Here is a 22,519-nt window from a genome sequence, read left to right as displayed (position 1 = left end):
GTTCAACAACAACAGCTTAAATAAAGACATCTACAACTGACTCTCCCAGTTTTCCCCATTTTATAATTAATTTGTTATATCAGAAGATGTCACAATATTTATATTTTAAAGCAACTTTATATCAGTGAATAGCAGTTACTAACATAATGAAATCATTTTACAAAAGACATAGGCTATGTCTCTGTTTTTTCTTAATGCAAACATTATTTGCCCAAAGTAGCTAAAATTAGCAACAGTGTCAATTCTATATTTAATATTTAAAGAATGGATGCAGTTTTTTTTTTTTATCTGTAAAATTGTATCACTTATCTGCTTCATGTTATTTATGTCTAAGACAAGCAGGGTATTTTTTTTTCTTACTGTTCATCTCTTATCTTACAACAGATCATTTGATGAATATGTTGCCGTTTCAGGCGTTAAGAGAGCTACTTCTGGTGCTCACTGGGTGTAACAGCCACTCCAGGTGAAAACTATTGAAGTGCCAGTGGAGAAGTTGTTACCTGCAGAGAGTAACGTCATGTGGCATAAGCCGGAAGTATTGTGCCTATGAAGACTTCCCTATGTTACAATCTCCATTCCTCATCCTCATGCACATGAAGCTGTTTCTTAAGTTATTATATACATTATATTTATTAAAAATGTACAATTATGTAACATAGTTATGTCAGAATATTTTTCGTTTATTACAAAAACATGTTTAGTGTGTTCACAAATAACTGCATATATGTGTAATATAACAAAAAAATAAAGTATGTGAGTGCTGAACATATGTCAGGCATGATAAAGGAGAGGTTCAACACTCAAATAAAAAATGTTTTGACCTACTTTTGAAATATGTATGGATTTTATTTATTTAATAATGCATTTGAAATAAAACACACAACTAAAGTGTAACAATGCTGGCATAGACAATGATGAAGATGATGAAGTGATGAACCCAAGTGCAGTTTATTTCCAAACGTGATAACCAGTAACCCTAACTATAAATGTGAACAGAACAAAACATAAACATGAACGACTTGACTTAACTTGACTATGGACTACGTTACATTAACAACACCTGACACTAGACAATGGCAAACATGAGGGCTTAAATACAAGGACATGGGTAACAGGTAAACAAGACAACCAATCACAAGACTAAACTATAAACAAGATAACAAGACTAAATTAAATTAAACCAATGAAAAGACAAGACTAATAACAAAGTAATCAAACAATGAACCAATGAAAACAAGACACATGAACAGGGGAAACACATGACAAGTCTGAGGTCTGTGGTCATGAAGTCATTTGAGAGACTGGTGTTGGCCCACCTGAAGGACATCACTGAACCTTTCCTGGATCCCCTGCAGTTTGACTATCGAGCAAACAGGTCTGTGGATGATGCAGTCAATATGGGACTGCATTACATACTTCAACATCTAGACAGACCAGGGACTTATGTAAGGATACTATTTGCTGACCTCAGTTCAGCTTTTAACACCCTCAGCCACGCTCTCATATGGACTAAATTAACCCAGCTCTCTGTTCCTGCCTCTATCTGTCAGTGGATTACCAACTTTCTGACGGATAGGCAGCAGCTAGTGAGAATGGGGAAATTCACCTTCAGCACATTTACAATCAGCACTGGCGCACCCCAGGGATGTGTACTCTTCCCACTACTCTTCTGCACTGCCAAGGACCCCCCTGTCAAGCTCCTGAAGTTCTCAGACAACACTACAGTCATCGGCCTCATCCAAGATGACGATGAGTCTGCATACAGAAGGGAAGTTGAACAGTTGGCCGTCTGGTGCAGTCAGAACAACGTGGAGCTGAACACGCTCAAAACAGTAGGATGATATTGGACTTTAGGAGGACCCCCTCATGAACAGTTAAAACGGTCCCCAAATACTTTACTATGCTCAATACAACCATGGGCAATATTTAGTCCATCCATTCCTACTTGTATTTCATTTATATTCTTTAACATATCCTACCAGTTCTTCAATACATTATATCACCTGCACATAACTGTATATAAAATATTCTAACAACATTATTGCGCTATTGTATATTTCTCTTTCTTTTTTTATCTGATATATCATATTTTTTTTTATGTCTCTATATGTTTAAAAGGATATGTTTATATAGGTTGCATTCTCTTGCACTGGAAGCTTCTGTCACCATGACAAATTCCTTGTATATGTAAGCATACTTGGCAATAAAGCTGATTCTGACTTCTTTTAAAGTATGAAATAGAAAACACTCATGTGTAATAAGTTACTTGAACTTTTGAGTTGGTTTTAAAGCAACGTCGCCGCCTGTTTACTGAAGAGACACGTAGCCGTATTCGCCCTCTGGCGATTTTATACCAAGAGTGTATTTATTCTGTTCATACCTGCCCTCATAACAATGGCTTTAGTAATCCAACATGTATAAACGACCATGTTTGTTCTGGTTAAATCAAGGCTTTTATTATGAAGTGTTCAACACGGTCCCGCATGCGAACTACAGTAGGTCTGTATAGAAGAAAGTTGGAGCTCGATCAGACTAGAACAGTTGTAATATAGTAAGAAGAAACGACGTACAGTCGTAGGAGAGTGTTGCAACAACCTCAGATATTAGCGTTGCATTACAGTTGAGGGGTTTGCCAAGGGGAAGTACAAACAGACAGAGGTGACTGTACAGGGGTGGGACAGGCAAACTTTCGACAGGACTTCGCCTAGTTTGTGGCGAATATTTGAAAGAGGCAGCATCGATTTTTCTCCCTCTTCGAATTAAGACCGTTGTATATTGACCATCATGTTCAGCTGGTCTAAGAAAGAAGGGAAGAAAGACCCAGAACTTTTCCAAAACGTGTCGGACGGACTGAAGCGCCTCTACCGCACCAAACTCTTCCCTTTGGAGGACACTTATCATTTCCACGACTTCCATTCACCGGCTTTAGAGGATGCCGACTTTGACAACAAGCCCATGGTGCTACTGGTGGGACAGTACTCCACCGGGAAGACCACCTTTATCCGGCATTTAATGGAGCAGGACTTTCCCGGTATGAGAATAGGCCCCGAGCCGACGACGGATTCCTTCATAGCGGTAATGCACGGCGATCAGGAGAGCGTGATACCCGGCAATGCTCTGGTTGTTGACCCGAAGAAACCTTTCAGAAAACTCAACGCTTTTGGCAACGCTTTCCTCAATAGGTAATACATCCATTGACTGTAACTCATATATACGTTTCATTATTCAAATTGATATTTTTTCGCGTTGCCTCAACGGACGCGTCCAGTGTACACAGGTTTACCCTATGTTTGTAAAGAAGGACATTAAGCTAAAATTACACTACAATGACTTATTTACATTTTGCAAAGTGTGGAATATCTCTGGGTATTTTTCCCAACGACACACCCCATGACAGTGAGTAAATAGTGTTTTTAGACCAGTACTTGTTTCACTATATCCATTGGGTTTGAATTATGATCTCACTATTATTGAGTCATTATTATACAGTTTCTAGAATGTGTTAGTGTGTGTCATTGTTTCCATGTCATCTGATGATTAAGTCACCCCTGTTCTTGAATTTACCTTGAGGTTTTATCCTATGTGTTTCCTTTTCCAGACTAAATTTTAAACTACATGCCAGCACACAGTTACTGTATATTTGACACACACACACACACACACACACACACACACACACACACACACACACAGAATATATGCTGTTGTGATTCCAGTCTGAAAAGCTTCAACATTGGCTGTAAAATAGTTAGCAGATTTCTTAATGGTGTCATGTGTTGTCTTCTCAAGAAGACTGTCAAAGGCAGGGATTACAGACCAGTGCTGTGCCATATGCTTGATAAGATTAAACAAGTTCAAGACTGATGCAGCAATCCTAAAATGAAAACCACAAAACCCATATCAGATACATAATGGTGTTACATTACAGTCTGAAGATATTTCCTACTTTTCAACATTTGCTCTTTGGCACATGGTTATTTGTAGTCATTGTTAAATGATGGGCTGGAAGCAGTCAAAACTGGTTCCTTTTTTCAGACTTTTAATATTAAAAAATGTGAAAGTCATGAGAAATTCCTCTGTTTTGGAGAACAAGTGACATTTTCAAGAAAAGGAAGGGTTCAATTGTTTTTGTGTCGACTAAAAGCAACATTTTCCCATGAATTCAAAGCCCGTCCTGTCTTTTTGATATGGATACTTGGTCATTTATCAGACAAATTTAATTAGGGATGTGCCCGGGTGGCCGACTAATTGACAAGTCATCTAACAACTGACTAGTCGATTAGTGGGGTCGACTACTAACATTTTTTTAGTGGTGGTGGTTTTAATGGGAGACACAATTCGGATTAATTGAGAGACGCTTCTTAATTGAGAAACTTCTTAAGTCCTGTTTGGACTGGGTTAGTTTTCTAAACAACGTTTGAGTTACAATTATTATCACCTGTCTGGGATTTAATGTACTATTACAGAGGTGGGAGTGTCTGTTTTCTAGATGTGGGCGCTACAGAATGTTAAACACACAATTTAGGTGATAAAATGAATGTATCTTTATCAGTTTAAATTTAAAATGACTTATTATAAAAATGTTTGTAAAATAATAAATAATATTGATTTAATTGTAATTTATTAATTATACATGATAAATTCACATTTATAGAAGTGGCTGCTTATAATAAACCAATGAAATAATAAATATAATTATAACATTACATATCTGAGCTGAGAAATTAAGGTATCGCTATTTGGCTCTCCTTTTTAATTGTATTTTATACAATACGATTTTTCATCGGATGGCAAAAAATCTACATCCAAATTGAAAGTCTCGCAGCAGGCAGAAGATTGGCACGCATAAGTACGATCTCGATGGTAGTTCATGTAGGTCAAAATACATGAAGAGATGCATTGTGAAAATTCAATATCAGCAATCGCAGACATTTGCATTTGGACGGGATTAGATTTCTCAGAGGACCCTCGAGTTAGCTGAAAAACAGTAGGTCATTTTCTCTGTAATTTTTTTCAGAGGTTGTGTGAGAAAAACACAAACTTGTCAGATTCGGACAGGATTTAAATCACAAAGTACGTCTGTGAAACACAAATTACCCTAACCTCCTCAGGGAAAACTAGTCCGGTCCGAATAAAGCTTTAGAGAGCGTTTTTGCGTGATTATAGCTTGCTCTGGTTAAAAGTGAATAAAAGTCAGCACAGTAAAACGCTCTACAAGAAGTTTTGTCTCTTTAATGCTTTATGTTTATTCCATTTATGTGCTATTATTGCAGCAATCAAAGCACCACATCAGCAATACATTTCAAAGACGATCACTGTGCGATGTTAAATCCTCTACTGTGAGTAATATTTCTGTATTTGGGGGATGTTCTGGTGAGATTCAAGTTTTTTGCTGATTCTGTCCGACACTGCTTAAATAAATAGTTGCAGTAAAAAATAGGTTTAAACTGCTTGATGGCGTGAACTAGATGTGTACTATTATATTATCTTACAGTAATGCACTTTTGAATGAGCAGCGAGGATCGCCCTGAAGCACTCCGGTTGTGGGTTTTTTATTTTTTTGTTTTTTGGATTTTTTTCCCCTTTTTCTCCCAATTTGGAATGCCCAATTCCCAAAGCGCTCTAAGTCCTTGTGTTCGCGTAGTGATTCGCCTCAGTCCGGGTGGTGGAGGACGAATCTCAGTTGCCTCTGCGTCTGAGACCGTCAACCCGCGCATCTTATTACGTGGCTTGTTGAGCGCGTTGCCACGGAGACATAGCGCGTGCAGAGGCTTCATGCCATCCACCGCGGCAAATAAGCTCAACTCGCCATGCACCCCACCGAACCACATTATAGCGACAATGAGGAGGTTACCCCATGTGACTCTACTCTCCCTAGCAACCGGGCCAATTTGGCTGCATAGGGGACCTGGCTGGAGTCACTCAGCATGCCCTGGGATACAAACTAGCGAACTCCAGGGGTTGTAGCCAGCATCTTTTACCACTGAGCTACCCAGGCCCCCTGCACTCCGGTTATGTTGAAGCGAGTCATTCTGAGTTCAAGATGCGCATAAGCTGTTTTGAGCCGCTCTGTATTGCTCTGTACTTTTCTTCCTTTGATAGTTTTGTACAATAAGTTGTTATAGTTGTTTAGCCTATTTGTAGCAATTCAAAGATGGCTTAGGAGGAAGCTGGTACGGGCTTGACCAACACGTAGACATTTAATAAACACTTTTCAGTGTGTAACAAAACAAAAACACGCTACGTCTGAACATAAAAAGACACACACAAACAGGCTTTGTGCATCTCTCTCTTGTCTGCCACCATCTTCTCTCCTTAAATACTCCCGTTGCCCCTCACTGGAACGCGAGACCGGAGTAGTACACAGGTGGGCCTCATTCACCATTTATCTTTCCGTCCTCGATCTGCCCAGACGGCGCTCGGCCCCACCCTGCTCGTCACAACAACCTTTTAAGTCGGGGCACAAGCTAAATAGTCTGTTAAGAGCTAATGATTAATTGTTGCAATAATTGCCAGAATAGTCGAATAATCGTTCTAATAATCGTTAGATTAGTTGATTATCAAAATAATCGTTAGTTGCAGCATTAATTGCCAAACAGTAAATTAAGTAAAATAAAGAATCCCCTTTGTGTTCTTCACAGTGTTCTAGTGAGTTAAGAAGCAACAGTTTTATGGTCCCCTGTCATGACCTACATATCAAAGTCTTGCCATTAGAAGCAAGTTTATAGAAAGACAGACATACAATTTTGAGCAAAGACTTCTGGAATATTATGGTTAAATGGTTATTTTTGGAAAGCCTCTGCCATAATCCTATTAGTGTCTTGCTCTGAATGTAGGTTGGATAACAGCCTTGCTCTAATGTGTTCTCTGCTTCATTAAGAAAATTCCAGCTTCAAGCTCGAGTCTTGTGATCCATGTGTGCTTTGTGTCTTTACTTTCAAACAAGCGGTTGGGTAGTGCCGTAGGGCTGAAAGAGAGAAAGACTGTAAATCATTGTAAACAATGAGCATCTTTGTATAACCAAAGTTAAATTGATGTTATTATAGCTTGCAACCTATCTCAGCTGAAATCCAGAGCTTATGGTGATTGGAGCATATAGTTACACAATGAAGTCTACCATTCCTGTGGTTTTTGAAAACATATAAAAGTGCACAATATGTCCCCATCGTTAAAAAAAAAATATCCTGAAAATGTTTTTGGCATGTTTGCTTTAAAGCTCTATAGTACTTTCTGACTCTGAAAAGAATGAAGGAAAACAGAGAGGTTTCATATTTTGGTTTCAGACTCGCCAAACCTGTTACAGTGTCATGTACGCTGACTCCTTGTCAAACTTTCGATCTCTCTCTCTTTCTCTCTGCATGTAGGTTTATGTGTGCTCAGTTAAACAACCCTGTCCTGGAGAGCATCAGTATCATCGATACTCCAGGCATCTTGTCTGGGGAGAAACAGAGGATCAGCAGAGGTCAGAAGCTTCTGGCACTTTATTATTTTATTTTATTTATTTTACATGTTATTTATATCAAGCTATTATTTCTAATAAATCAAAATTAATAATTTATTAATAACAATGCATTAATAATAAACATACTGTAACTATTATATACACACATATATATTTATTAATAAATTAATACTATAATACATAATAAATTAATACTTTAAAGTAATATTTTATTTTACTTCTCTCTCATCACCCTCAGATCCATACCTTCAATCTCTCCTTTCTTTTATAATTCTGTATCATAAATATTCCATGCTAACCTTTGCTTCATTATTTGTTCCCTTCACCTATTACATTACAGTATGTAAAGAACTTCATCATACCTTGTCAAAATCTTTACCATTTGTCACATTACACCCTGGAAATTTAAATAAATTCAATCCGACCTTTTACGGCTCTATTTACACATTATAACCTTCAACAAAGTGAAAATAACATAAAAAAAAAAATAAATAAAAAATAAAAAATCTGAACAATTATAAAAAATTAATTAGTAAAATACCTGGTTTAGATAAGTGATTAGCCTCCTAACAGTAACCATTACAAACTTGCTCAGGTGCAACCAATCACCTTTCAGATCACACACCTGGCTAACTGTCCCCTACCTGACATCAGTTGTAGTGGCTTTGATTACTTCAGAGTAAAACTGGCTGTTTCATGAGGATTCCACTACTAGTAGTGTATGGTAATGAATTCAAGAAATCACCATTGTTGGAAAGGTGCTTTCAAAAGGGCTCCGGGATAAAATTGGAAAGGCACAGGTTAGGAGAAGGGTACAAAAAGATTTCAAAAGCTTTAACTATCCCTCTGAGTAATTTTTAGAGCATTATTAAGAAGTGGAAAGTGCATGGCACCGTCAAAACCTTGCCTAGATCGGGCCGTCCCTCCAAACTGGATGACTGTGCTTGGAGGATATTGATCAAGAAAGTTATCAAGAGGCCAAAGGCAAATTTGAACGATTTACAAGTCCTTATGACTGAGATTGATCGGTCTGTGCATGTGACAACAATCACCCCAGCTTTACACAAAGCTGGCCTGTATGGCAGGGTGGCAAGAAAGAAGCCTCTTCTGAAAAAGTGCCACACAAAGTCTTGTGTGCAGTTTGTGAAAAAAAACCAAAAAAAAACAATTGGAGGATTCTGATGCTGTATGGCAAAAGGTTTAATGGTCAGATGAGACAAAAATGTAACTTCTTGGACAGAACTCCAAGCGTTATATTTGGAGAAAACCAAACATAGGACACTACACAGAACATACTATATCTACTGTGAAGCATGGTGGTGGAAACATTATGTTGTGGAGGTGTTTCTCTACAGCAGGACTGGGCAATTGTTCGGGATTGAAGGGAAAATGGACGCTGCCATGTACACCCAAATACTTGAGGTAAATCTGTGGCCCTCTGCTCAACAAATGAAGATGGGCAGGTAGTTCACTTTTCAGCACGACAATGACCCTAAACACACCGCCATAAAACAACGAGTAGCTTAAGGATAGGAAGGTCAAAATCCTTGAGTGGCTAAGTCAGAGCCCTGAGCTAAATCCAATAGAAAACCTGTGGATGGACTTGAAGAGAGCAGTCCATCGCCACTCACCCCGCAATCTGACTGAACTCGAACAATTCTGCAAAGACGAATGGGCAAATATTCCCCAATCTAGGCGCGCGAAGCTAGTAGAGAAATATCAAAGCAGACTGATGGCTGTCACTAAAGCAGCTCTACGAAGTATTAAATACAGGGGAATGATCATTCATTTGTAAATAAATCCTGTTTTTTTTTTATTTTATTTTTTTATGGGTTTTGATTTCAGGCTTCAAGACAAAAAAAGTGACTATTCCAAAGGGGTATGTTGATTTTTTTTATAGGCACTGTACTTACTCACTATTCTTTAACATATTTTGTATCTTATCTTCCTCTTAAGAAAGTCAGTTAGTTTTAGTGCTTAGGTTCACACAATGTAAATCTTTACATTTTAATATAGCTTCATGCAGTGGTAATCACGCCAACGAAATCACTGACGAAAATGTTAATTGACGAAGGGTTTTTTAATTTAGTCAATGATAAAGAATAAGAGACGAAAAAGACGCATTATGATAATGAAACTATTTAATTTAAGCATACTGTTGATGAAAACATTACAAGAAAAAAATTAATCTGCAAGATAGTAACAGTGCAAGATACAAACAGAAGAAGAAACATTTAGAGAAACACCTGTTTAGAAAGCAGATTTTAGATATGGATTGGTCTAATCAAATAATCCAGTACGTTGAGGATTTTCCCACTTGAGTTGCATGAGTCGCATTAAAATGGGCTAATTACCTCACTCAAATACGTATTTATACTATATCCACAAAAGTTTGGTTGTGAATACTGTTGCCTTTAAAAACACGCCACATGTATTGCAAAATCATAAACTATTGTAACAGAAATATAGTAACAGTCTCAAAAGCATAAAGAATTCAGAATATAGCAGTCTAACTTCTAAAGAGTAGCTAATACTTCAGTGTATTCATAATATGCTCTTATTTCAGAAGCTCAGATTTTCAAAACATTGACAGTATATTAACAGTATTTTGAATGTATCCTATGTTTATATGAGTGAAACATGTTTAAATATTTTTTTTCGGAATGTTTGAATATTTGATTAAAGTTTGGTTTGTTACAGTTTGACACACGTTTGTCATTTTGCACATTATCTTCAACTAAAAGATATTATTTTCATTCACTAAAATTATATGCAATTTTACTCAGAGTAAAACTGTGACTAAAACAAAAAACGGTGGAAAAATTTACACTGGCCTCTGACAAACTGTTTGCTAAGAGAAGCAAGTAAAACAAGTCTGACTTTCTGCATGCATTGCCATGTCAAATCTTAAATGGGTTACCTTCTTAATACAACGATAATTTAATATCTTTTCTCCACTAATATTAGTGTTATTTATACTGCAGTTAAATGAAGAGACAGGATGTCAGAGCTGTTCAGGCAGGTGTGTCTGCCATGCATATTGTGCATAAATCCCAAATCGGAGAGCACTCAAATGATCTGGTCTATTATGTGTTCGGAAAAGACTGTTGTGCCAAAATAATCCTGACCACATTGCTTCCAGTTCCCTTTTTTTAATGCCACTTAAAAGGTTTTGTGGGTGTAGAAGCATTTTATTTCTCGTTTGACTGGAAGCTATATTATGTGTTCATTCCAATATTCCACACAGTCACTATCTGACAGTATGCTTGTATCACTCTGCTGTACAGAGGAAGAATAAGAAGGAACTGCTGAGCTGGCCCATACAGTATGCCAACTAGCTGTAGGGTGTAGATACAGATAAGGCCTAGCGTACTATGACAAGCAACATTTGAGGCAGCGGTTCAGAAACGTGTCATTGTTCTAGGATATGTATGTGTCATGAGTCACGTGACCCTGTTGTTCCTTCCGGAGCCAGTGGAGCCAGTAACAAGATACTGAGACCAAGGTGCCCCTTCATACCATAGATACTCAGCAGTCATTTCACAGAGACCCTGAGGGCCCTCCACCACTTGTCCGAGCAGAGACATAACAGACTGTGGAGCATTCCCGTCTAGCTACATCTAAAACAGCTTTTGTTTTCCATTGTTGCCATTGGGTTCTGCTATGATATCACTCTTCTCGTTTACGTTTGCACTTGAGTTCATCCGTGTGGGGAAGTGTGTTTACACTGGATGACTGGAAATAGATTCATGAAAACTGTATGTGGAAATAAAAGTTTCTTTGTGGTACCAGATCATGTGAGATGCTTAGAAATGTCAGCAGTTTTCCCACAAGAACCTATTTTTCCTTTCACTTACCAGCTTCCTTTCAGTTCAGATCTTTTTTGATCATGTGATCTTTTTCTTCTTTTCATTATGCATATTGTCAGGGTTCCTACAGTCATGGAAAACCTCCTTGCGTATTGTCAAAAGTTCTGGTCTGTGTTGCAACTTATTCTGTCTAGGAACCACCCACTTAGATAGGAAGAGCCGTCTGAATGACATGTAAAGTGATCAGTCATAGTTTTTTTGATTTTCTGAGAGAAATTCTACAATAGTAATGAGTAAATATTAATTTAAATAATGGCGTGGCAATCTCCGCAAAGGTTTGTTCAGAAAACACAGAGAAATAGTGGAAAATCTAGAGGAAGTACGTACATAACTAAGAAAACAAAGCTGAATGTACTGGTTTGTTTGGGGATATCTAGTTTACTTGCTACTAAATGCCTTAAACAAAACTCTGAATATCTTTCAAAAATTTGATGCCACTAACCTGTTAAACTCAAAAGCGCTTGTTTTGTCAACATGGTGCCTTGTGAACACAACTTTGTATCCAGGCAGACTGATAAAAAAAACAAAAAAAACCTATGTGCCTCCAGGAAGTAGCATAAAACAGCCAATCAGAAAAGAGCTTCAGTGGACAGACTATGGCTGTGTCTAAGGCTGAGAAAATGGAAATATTAGGAAAATTATGAATTCCATGCCTGGAAAAGTCATGGAAATTGATAAAATCTTAAAAAGCCATGTAAATTCCTTCAGTATAGCGAGTGTAACATTTTTAAAAGTGCACTCAGTAACTTTTGTCTTTGTGTCATCTTGGACTTACACTGACACTTAGGGCTCTATTATCATGAGTGCGCAATGCGCAACGACCGTGTGCAGCGTCTTATACATTTTTCGTGAGAGCGCTAATTCTAAGTGCAATTTTCGTGCCAGCGCAAGTGGGTGTGGGTAGGAGTGTTTGCACTACTGTGGGTGTAGAAGCACAAACTGTGGGTGTATTGTATGTTAATGTTAGTGGCGCAAAGTGCAATTTGGTCATTGTGTTAAGATGTTTCAATACCAACTATTAACTCAGCGCAAAGTCCAAATTCAGTTCCTGCATTTGCAGTTTGGAGATTTCACCAGCATGTGGTAAAAAAAGTTCACATCCAAATTCTGAAAGTACAGAACATCAAATAATGTCCTTGACAATCACTGTTGAAGCTGTTCGTTGAATAAAAAAATTATGAGATTTGTTACATTTTCAGAGGTCATGGTTTATTTTTTCAGTGATTGTTATTATTATTTTTATTGTTATGTTTAAGTCACTGCAAAAGGGGCCGATGGAAGAAGGAGAGAGTAAAATGTTTGGATTTGGCATTACATTTTTTAATACCACTTTGTTATTTTGATTATATTTTAATTTTGTTTGAAGTGTTCTTTGAATTTATAAATATTTTTGGTTTAATTTTTTCCTTTTTCAATATTTGAATTTCATTTTTCAAAATCAATGTCTACTGGTAGAAGTGAAGTGCATGCCGATACAATCACTGATAAAACTAGCCATGATTTGTGTCAGTAGATGAAAATGATTAATAATACTTACATTCTCTATAATTTAACTGAGCCTACATCGATATTATGAACCACATTTTCCATGCGTATAAAAGGAAATTGTCCCATTTAACAAGGACACACAAAATCATGTAAATCCATATTTTTATTCTTCTAATTCATTACGTACAGTCCTTTTACACTACCAACTTCTTATGAATGTTCCGTCTTTGTTTATATCGCTGGTGCTTGACAGGGAATGGACTAAATAATAGGATGGAGACGGTGCCGAAGAAGAACCTCCATTGACCCGATACTACTTATTGCCTTGCACACACGATTTCATCAAACCCACTTGCGTCAACACTTAGTGCACGCTTGCATGAAAATACCAACATCTCATGGCCATGCCCATTGACTTTGCACATATGAATTAAGGCATTGTGCTGCGCTTAACGCGTGCAGGCTTAAAATAGGGCCCCTAGCGGCTTGGATGCATCATAATTTAAAATCAATAGTTTTCAGTTTCAGATGTCATTGTAGAAATGTAGTATTCACAGTCAGCCATGATTACTTTAATCAGTGAGTGAAAGTGTCAAATAACAAGACGGTTACTGAGATTAAGTAAGTAGTATTCAGCTGGTCATGTGATTCTAACATGGCAACCCCCATGTGTGGACCCTCTCCATGTAGAATAAAACAGCTTTTATAAGGTTACTGATATGTCTGGAGTCTTTATTATAATGTGAGTGCTCATGTATATTGCAAAATTACAATTCATGTCTTCAGTAGTAAAACTTTTTTAATGAGGCAAAATTTAAGTTATCCTCATATTTAATCAGCTAGAAATTGTTCTTTGTGAGTGCAGTCACTATAAAATAATCTTAAAATATCCTAATCCAGTTATCACGAACAACTGGGAAAGTCATTGGTTATAAGTAGGGCTGTTAATCATTTAAAAATTGTAACTAATTAATCGCACAATTTTCTGTGATTTAATGGTGATTAATCATAGTACGTGGTACATTAAAGCAGACATTAAATGTAATCATAAATGTATTTACTAAATACTTTGTCTCAAAGAACTTGCAAGACTCATAATTTATTTTTATTATTTAAATATGTACATGGTAAAATGTTTGGTTTTTTTGCAAATAGAATTAAATTAGACACATTTTACTGGTATAAATATTTGATACAATTATATGCATGAGACCACTTGCGGGTGAATTCTTCATTCTCTGTACAGTAAATCTGCTTCCGTGTTTATTAGGGGTGTAAAAATGCATCGCAGTGCAGCGATCTATCAAAGAAATTTCGATGCATCGATTACGGAATTTAAGAATCGATTATCATTACTATATTAATACCCAATGTGACCGTCTCATATTACACTAACCTTCTCCCAACAGATACGGAGCGGAGCATGCGAGATTGAAGGGAAAGAAAGAGAGTTCACTCCGTGTACCTACATATGATAAAATGAATGGATGGATGATGGAATGCCACAGGAAATAGGGAGCGATTTGAAGGGAACTAACCAGTTGATTACAGTCACCTGTGATTGGTGAATGACACGCGGCAGCCGCGTGTATATTTGTTTTAATCTTTTGCGGTGTGTGCCACAAACAGGCGGAGGCGCCTCTGTTTTGCTGCCTGGTGCCCCTTTCCCTATCCCAAGATGAATGGGGAACTCAGTTGCCACATCCCGTGTAACCGCCTTTACATGCTACTAATAGATAGTTTTTCATTCTATGACCCTGCTCGATTTAAACATGGATCTTATCTGCCTGCACAGGACATTTCATCTTTAATTATTGGTGCAATAAATCTTAATGTTACATTATATGCAAATCTATTACACTTATTTCATGGTTTACCATCTGTTTGTGTGTGTTTGCATCAAGTCATTATGTTGCATCAGACATTCCATTATCCATTATTCATATCGGATATCTATTATGCATGTAACATATCTAAATGTAACAATCATATCTATAAAGCATATAATGTAATTTTTTGTTAATTTGTGCTGCCACACATATAAGCCAAACTTCCTTGGTCTTAAATGCATCTGTGACTCAAGTGCTAGTATTAATACTCAAGTGTGGTGCATTTCTGTGCTGTATAAATTAGGAAAGTTCAGTAAAAACTTTGAAACTTTTTTTGGCATATTTTTGAAAATAATTATGAATCGTTCCAAAATAATCTAATCGAATCGTGACCAAATTTCAGATTTCACAATGCATCATAATGGTTATGTCAGAGCGAATTGTTACATCCCTAGTGTTTACTATGTCCCGGGACATGTGTCACATGTAATGAATAAGCGTGCACTGCTCCACTCAATCAATTTCTGTGCTAGTTTAAAGGTATGGGAAACCTGATATAGTTTTTCATAAATGTTCTCCTTGATTAACACAGAGAAATTTACAGGGAGCAGATCTCTCTCTGATTACATGGCTTTCTACTTGGCATTTACAAACCGCTTAATTCATTGAGATCAGATGACACTTGCTAATCAAATCCATGATCACATTTCAGACTTTTTTTTTTTTAAAACAAAGGATGTTGCATGCATCCCTGCTGGCTTCCTCTCTCTAGAGCCAGAAGCTTTGATTTAGGACCAAATCTAAACCATAGTCGTCCTTTCTTCTCTCAATTGCAGGCTATGACTTTGCAGCAGTTCTTGAGTGGTTTGCTGAACGAGTGGACAGAATCATACTCCTCTTCGATGCCCACAAGCTGGACATTTCTGATGAGTTTTCAGAGGTGATCAGGGCCCTGAAAAACCATGAAGACAAGATGCGTGTGGTTCTGAACAAAGCTGACCAGATCAGCATCCAGCAGCTGATGAGGGTGTATGGTGCCCTCATGTGGTCACTTGGGAAAATCATAAACACCCCTGAGGTGGTGAGGGTGTATATCGGCTCATTTTGGGCACAGCCACTCCTGATCGCAGATAACAGGAAGCTGTTTGAGGCAGAGGAGCAGGATCTCTTCAGTGACATTCAAAGTCTTCCACAGAATGCAGCGCTAAGGAAGCTGAATGATCTGATCAAAAGAGCACGCCTCGCTAAGGTGAAATTGGCATGTCCTACTCCTACAAGAATATTTTACAAATTAATTTGTCACACTGCAAGACCATTTAAAAAGCTAGTGAAGGCAAAAATGTGATAAAACATGGTGGCATAGCAGGACTTAAAATATACACGTTTCCTTAAACTTCAACCTAAAATCTAGACCTCAGACATGTTTTTGCTTCAACTACTCATTTGCTTTTTTTCAATGATCAATAAACTCTCTTAACTCTTGACTATGCGGTCAAGGTTGATTGATTGCGTTGGTGGTGGTGCATGAAAATTGCCTTAAACCAAGACACTTTTAAGAACTTTAATCTGTACTGAGTGTTTACAGTATTTGAAATCACAGATCAAGTTTCATATGTTTTTAATAAACACAGGAAGTGTCATACAACACATAATATTTGTGTTTAATATGAGTTTATCAAATACTTTTCTTCTAGGTACATGCTTACATCATCAGTTCTCTGAAGAAAGAGATGCCAAGTGTGTTTGGGAAGGACTCGAAGAAGAAAGAGCTTATCAACAACCTGGGCGCTATATACGAAAAGATTCAGAAAGAACACAACATCTCACCTGGAGACTTTCCTAATCTAAAGAAAATGCAGGTATGAAGCAATAGAGTTTTCTCATTTTGATTTTACTTCACATAGCAAGGGGGAAGAAAGAGCTTTGTAAGATGGAATGAGGAGTTTTCAAGTTCACAGGCGATTATACGGGGATTCAGTCCCTTGCCTGAATACCTGAATAAAAAATGATGTGGCTCTGAGGAATATTTATGGCTTAAAGGAATATTCCGGGTTCAATACAAGTTAAACTCAGTTGACAGCATTTGTGGCATAATGTTGATTACCACAAAAAATAATTTAGACTTGTCCCTCCTTTTCTTTAAAAGAAAAAGTTACAATGGAAGTGAATGGGGCCAATTTTTGGAGGGTTTAAAGGCAGAAATGTGAAGCTTATAATTTTATAAAATCACTTACATTAATTATTCTGTTAAAACTGTTAAAAAAGTTTTTGAAATAATAATTTTGACAGTCGTTTTAGGGTTTGTTGACATTACATCTTCATGGCAACAAAGTTGTAAAATTGGCTATAACTTTACACAGAAAAGGTTAGTAAGTGATTTTTGTCACACTAAAATCATGTTAAAACATATATTGTTTACATCTTGTGGCTGTTATTTAGAAACAGCGTGTATTTTAACGTTTAAAAATTGGACCCCATTCACTGCCATTGTAAGTGCCTCACTGTAACCCAAGTTTTTGCTTATTTAATGAAAAGGAGGAATGAGTCTAAATACATTTTTGTGGAAAAACAATATTATGCCACAAACGCTGTTGATTGAACTGAACTTGTATTGAATCCAGAACATTTCTTTAAAGAACGAGAGGTCAAAAGGACAGATTTTTCCATCTAATTTTCCAGTAAAAAGTCCTCATTGTTGTAGTACTCGAGACCATAGTTTTATGGTCTTGGTCTTGTCATAGACTCTGGAGCATTTGGATTTGGTCTTGACTTGGACTCGAACAAGGGTGGACTCGGACTTTATCCCAAGACCAGTCAAGTCCATTCAAAAAATATACCATGAGCGCTTCGACTTATCTGACAAACATTTCTCTGACTGACAGTATCAGTGATTATTACGTGTGTACCATATTTCAGTCGGTTGCGTAGAATCAGAACTAATGATGCCCGATTCATGAATTAATCATTCTTTTGAGTCAGTTCTTTTCAGTGAATTGGCCAAACGAGTTAGCAAAAATATCTGAATTGATTCGCCATTCAGTCTGATTCGTTTGGACTGCTATTTCGCTGAATCTTTTGCAGCAGTTTCTCACTCAGTAAAACAGTATCGGAATATTTGACAACAAACTGATCGCTGGATGAAGTGGAAGTTTACCTACAATCATTTGAAACAAAAGCTACTTTTTTGAGAAGGAACTAGTGCTGTATGGGATCAAAATCCTGTCAAAAGTATTGCGGTCACGGATCCAAAAATAATAAGTATGAATCAAAATAATAAGCATGAATCAAAAATAACAAGCATGAATCAGAAATATATAAACATTTAAAATATGCTGCAAAAAAACCAACAGAAAAATTAAAGCAAAGTCATCAGAATTGCAAACAAAATCATGTTTGCTTTGTTATATTACTGTTTTTTGTGCTCTCTGACAATTTTGCTCATATTTTCATTTTGCTCATATTTTCATCCCCATTGGTCCACTAGTTCTTGATCGACAGCTCCTCTAGCCAATCATTCAAAGAGGGGAGGTGACGTCACTCCAAATATGCATCGTTCCAACGATGCCAACGATGCATATTTTTTTAGATATGCAGCCAATAACCTACAAACAAGGAATTCTTAAATAATGCCTAAACTAAAGACTCTGCTAACTAAATTCAGCTGACACTGGATACATGTGTTAACGGACTATGATAATGGCCTACTCGGACAACACATTGTTTCCTTGAGCTGGCAGAAAATACTAAAACAGACACAAGCAGCGTATCTATCAACCACAAATAATATAGTTATATTCAATTACCTGTGATTGTCCAGGATTTGCCAACTGAAGGTTATCCATCTTCATCTACCATCGTGCGATTGAGCAGCGGAGTCGCATTGGAGTGACGTCACCTCCCCTCTTTGAATGATTGGCTAGAGGAGGAGCTGTCGATCAAGAACTAGTGGACCAGTGAGAATACAAAACGTCCCCTAAATTTACATGAAGGTTTTGGAAAACCAAGAGCAAAACTTGGAAACAAAAGCAAAGACAAATACAGCGTTAGCATATAAAAAATTTAAATATGAGTAAAATTGTCAGAGAGCACAAAAAACAGTAATATAACCAAGGAAAACATGATTTTGTTTGCAATTCTTATGACTATGCTTTAATTTTTCTGTTTTTTGTTGTTGTTGTTTGCGGCATATTTTAAATGTGTTTATATATTTCTGATTAATGCTTGTTATTTTTTGATCTGCGCTTTTTATTTATTTTTGCGCTTATTATTTTATCTACGATTATTATTTTTTGATTCACGCTTATTATTTTGATTTACGCTTATTATTTTATCTACGATTATTATTCTTTGATTCACGCTTATTATTTTGGGATCCGTGACTGCAATACTTTTGACGGGATTTTGATCCCATAGTGCTGTGTCACATAAATAAGGGGCCATTCACATCAAACATGTTTTTGCATCCATCCATGCTGTTTTTTTCAGTTGTTTTTCTATGTAAACATGTGCTAAATGGATGTCTTTGTATTTTTAACTGTTAAAAACTGTTCTGCTCTATTCGTTGCACTGTGTCTTACTTTTTTAGTGCAAGAAAGAATGAAATAATGATGCTACACTAAAGCTGGTAGTTTGTATTGCATTGCAAAACCACATATTGTAAGCAACTTGCATCTTTAATTTGAATTTTTCACAGACATATTTTAATACAATTGTGTTCACTTAACCTAGGATGTGGCATTTATTTCATTTTTATTCTCAACTGGAAATATTGTTTAACCAGCATAAAATTAAGCAAATAATATATAAGATATATTTGTTACATTAGCCTAGAGTCAATAGTTGTTTAAACTTTAACACATTTATTAAGAGACTCGTCTCAGACTCTGCCTCTTCTGGTCTCGGCCTGGACTCGGGCTTGCATGAGCTGGTCTCGACTACAATGCTGGTTCTGATATACTTATATATCTGTAACGATGGTGGAATCACTTCATTTTTTAATTTCACTGGAGCAGAGAACGGGCGGACGAGCAATAGAACAATCGAGTGCACATTTGAGAGCTGAACCATGCCGAACATTGCCACCCTATGTCATAGTCCGTCACTGACTAGAGTGAAGGATAATAATTTATACAACAAAATGTAAAGTTTTCAACGACTGTTAAGGGCACAATTCAGAGTACAGCACGTATCGCAGCAGTTTTAAATCAACAAAACCGATGTTGCTACCCGAAACCTTAAACCTAACCAGTAGTGTCAAAGCAATTTGACACGTCAAATGTAATTTCTGAAGCAACCACGTTATTTTTTGCAGACTCTTTCGACTCACATGTACCTCGATCCTTTGCAAGTGCAACATTCTCTCAGTTGAGCTACTGCGCAATTTGATGACACTTGAACATGCTTGTAAATGTAGTTGGTTATGTAATGCAAATGTTAAAATGTATCACCTTACAAGTTATGCGCTATAGTAAAAGTATTTAGATGTCATAAGAATGCTCAGCAGAGGTTGTACTTCCTTTACCAGCTGAGGAAATTCAACCTGCCTCTGGAGCTGCTGACTCAGTTCTACTCAGCCGTCATTGAGTCTGTGCCTGTGTACATCTATAACTGTCTGGTTTGGTTCAGCCATCATATCAGACAGAAGGAAACTACAATGGACAGTCATGACATGCTGAGAGGATTATTGTTGCCCCCCCTGCCCACCCTTCAAGACCTCTACATCTCCAGAGTGAGGAAACTCACTCTGGACCCCACACAACCTGCCTACTCCCTTTTTGAACTGTTGCCCTCTGGCCAGCACTACATGGCACTCAGTGCCAGGACATCAAGGCACAAGAACAGTATTTACCCTCAGGCCATTTTCCACATGAACAGTTAAACTGCCTTCAGGACTCCCATAGTGCAGTAATGTATAAATATGTACATTTGTAAATTCACATATTTAATTCAGTAACTGTTCATACCCCCTACCTTGCACTTATATTACCACTTGCACATGTACATACGCCATTCTATGTTATAAGTCTTATTTATTTTTTTATTTTTTTGTATGTCTATTTATACTCCTACCTTGTTTTATATTCTGTGTCTCACTGTAATGTTCTGTGTGCTCTTGCTTGTTTCTCCTATCACCAATAAAATGTCCTTGTGTACGTGAGCACACATGGCAATAAAGCTCATTCTGATTCTCATTCTAAGATAACATTGTGTGAGGAACAGGGTGAAAAGTACTGAACTGATAATCTGCTGTTTCGCGATTTTGTGTGAAAGTGAATAAAAGTCATTGTTGTTGTAGAACCTCCATTTCACCAGGAAACTGCTGTTATGCGTACAGCGAGCCACATAAAAATCACTTTGCTATAATGTAGGTTTAGTAACATGATTTTATGAGAAAAGGGGGAGATGAAAGACCAGGACCTGTAGCTCCGCCAAATAGGGTCTAGCAACGCCTTTGGTCTAGCTCATATTACTGACAAAAACAACAGTAAATTAGTTCTGTAAATAGCTTTTCTTTCTTTGCAGGAGTTGCTTGCTGCTCAGGACTTCACAAAGTTTCCCGCAATGAAGCCAAAATTGCTTGAGTCTGTGGAAGACATGCTGGGCAACGACATCGCTAAGCTCATGACACTGGTGCGGAAGGAGGAGGCCGCCATGCCGAGCCAGACGGTGAAGGGTGGTGCTTTTGAGGGAACCATGAACGGGCCGTTTGGTCATGGATATGGGGAAGGTGCTGGCGAGGGCATCGATGAGCTGGAATGGATCGTGGGCCGTGATAAACCATCCTATGATGAAATCTTCTACACCCTCTCTCCTATTAATGGGAAGATATCAGGTGCCACAGCCAAGAAGGAGTTGGTAAAGTCCAAGCTACCAAACACAGTGCTCGGAAAGATCTGGAGCCTGGCAGATGTGGACAAAGATGGTTATCTGGATGATGAAGAGTTTGCACTTGCCAATCACCTGATCAAGGTGAAGCTGGAGGGGCACGAGCTTCCAGCCAAACTGCCCGCTCACCTTGTTCCACCTTCCAAACGACAAGAGCAGCTTTGAGGAGCGGGCTTGAGTTCATTGAATCTCTAACAGTGGCTCACAGCTAAGTTCCAAAGCCATATATGAACAATTTTAACTCATTTTGACCATTCAGTTGACTAGCTAGTCATCAAAAACTTGATTCTGTCCTTAATTTGAATAAAATACGTTTTTATTCAGGGTTCGGATGGTATTAATCAAGGGACTGAGAGGAAAAACCAAAAAGTTATCTGCCAGTGAGAAACATTCTTTTTATTTTATTTGTTTTAAATATATGGTTTGAAAATGGAGAAACCACTATGAACAGTGAAAGCAATTTCATTGATTACAAATAACTTCCATGGTACGGTTGGGTGGGTATTGACCAAGAGATGTTGGTGTAATGAAGTGTGTAAAATTGAGAATGTAGTTTGTGAAGGGGGATTCTTTAAAAAAAACGAATGTGAAAAATATTCCATATACAATATATAACTCCAAATATGACCGTTTTTGCTAAACTTCCTTAACTTATTCTTTTCCTTTAGAGCTATTTTATATGTATTTTGTATGTTACATTTTGAAAGTTGGATATTAAATGTTTTCTTTTGACTTAATTCCTTTCAACAATTTATCAAAATGTGTATTCATAGTTATTCTGTAATTTTGAGGGTGTATCTGTTTTTGGGACCTTGTGCTTTGAAATCTTCACCTTTACTTGAATGCAGAAATTACATTGACCAATAAAAGAGTTTATTTGTAAGATGTGCTTCAAAGACTGCTCAAGTTTACTTCATTGAAAGACATTTCCCAAATGTTGCAACTATTGACAGTTATGAAAGATGTGTGCCTTTAAACCACATACA

General features: G+C 37.3%; 1 protein-coding gene across 1 annotated transcript; it reads left to right on the top strand.

The window, feature by feature from the left end:
• The first annotated feature begins 2,472 nt into the window (after nucleotides 1-2,472).
• On the top strand, nucleotides 2,473-21,895 carry ehd1a (EH-domain containing 1a). The gene is made up of 5 exons (XM_051649095.1): nucleotides 2,473-3,182; nucleotides 7,365-7,462; nucleotides 15,485-15,897; nucleotides 16,343-16,507; nucleotides 21,171-21,895. Exons 1-5 carry the CDS (start codon nucleotides 2,785-2,787, stop codon nucleotides 21,696-21,698), a joined length of 1,602 nt encoding a protein of 533 aa, XP_051505055.1. The 5' UTR covers nucleotides 2,473-2,784; the 3' UTR covers nucleotides 21,699-21,895.
• The last annotated feature ends 624 nt before the right edge of the window (nucleotides 21,896-22,519 follow it).

This window comes from Myxocyprinus asiaticus, chromosome 22, assembly GCF_019703515.2.
Source record: "Myxocyprinus asiaticus isolate MX2 ecotype Aquarium Trade chromosome 22, UBuf_Myxa_2, whole genome shotgun sequence".
Taxonomy (NCBI): domain Eukaryota; kingdom Metazoa; phylum Chordata; class Actinopteri; order Cypriniformes; family Catostomidae; genus Myxocyprinus; species Myxocyprinus asiaticus.
Note: the sequence above shows the minus strand (reverse complement) of the source record. Positions and strands in the feature narration are given on the sequence as shown.

Bases quoted from the DNA above. Each gene is read 5' to 3' on its own strand.
- ehd1a (XM_051649095.1), top strand. From the start codon at position 2,785: ATGTTCAGCTGGTCTAAGAAAGAAGGGAAGAAAGACCCAGAACTTTTC. The intron at 15,898-16,342 runs GTGAAATTGGCA...CTTTTCTTCTAG, and splicing joins AAAGAGCACGCCTCGCTAAG to GTACATGCTTACATCATCAG. The intron at 16,508-21,170 runs GTATGAAGCAAT...CTTTCTTTGCAG, and splicing joins CTAATCTAAAGAAAATGCAG to GAGTTGCTTGCTGCTCAGGA.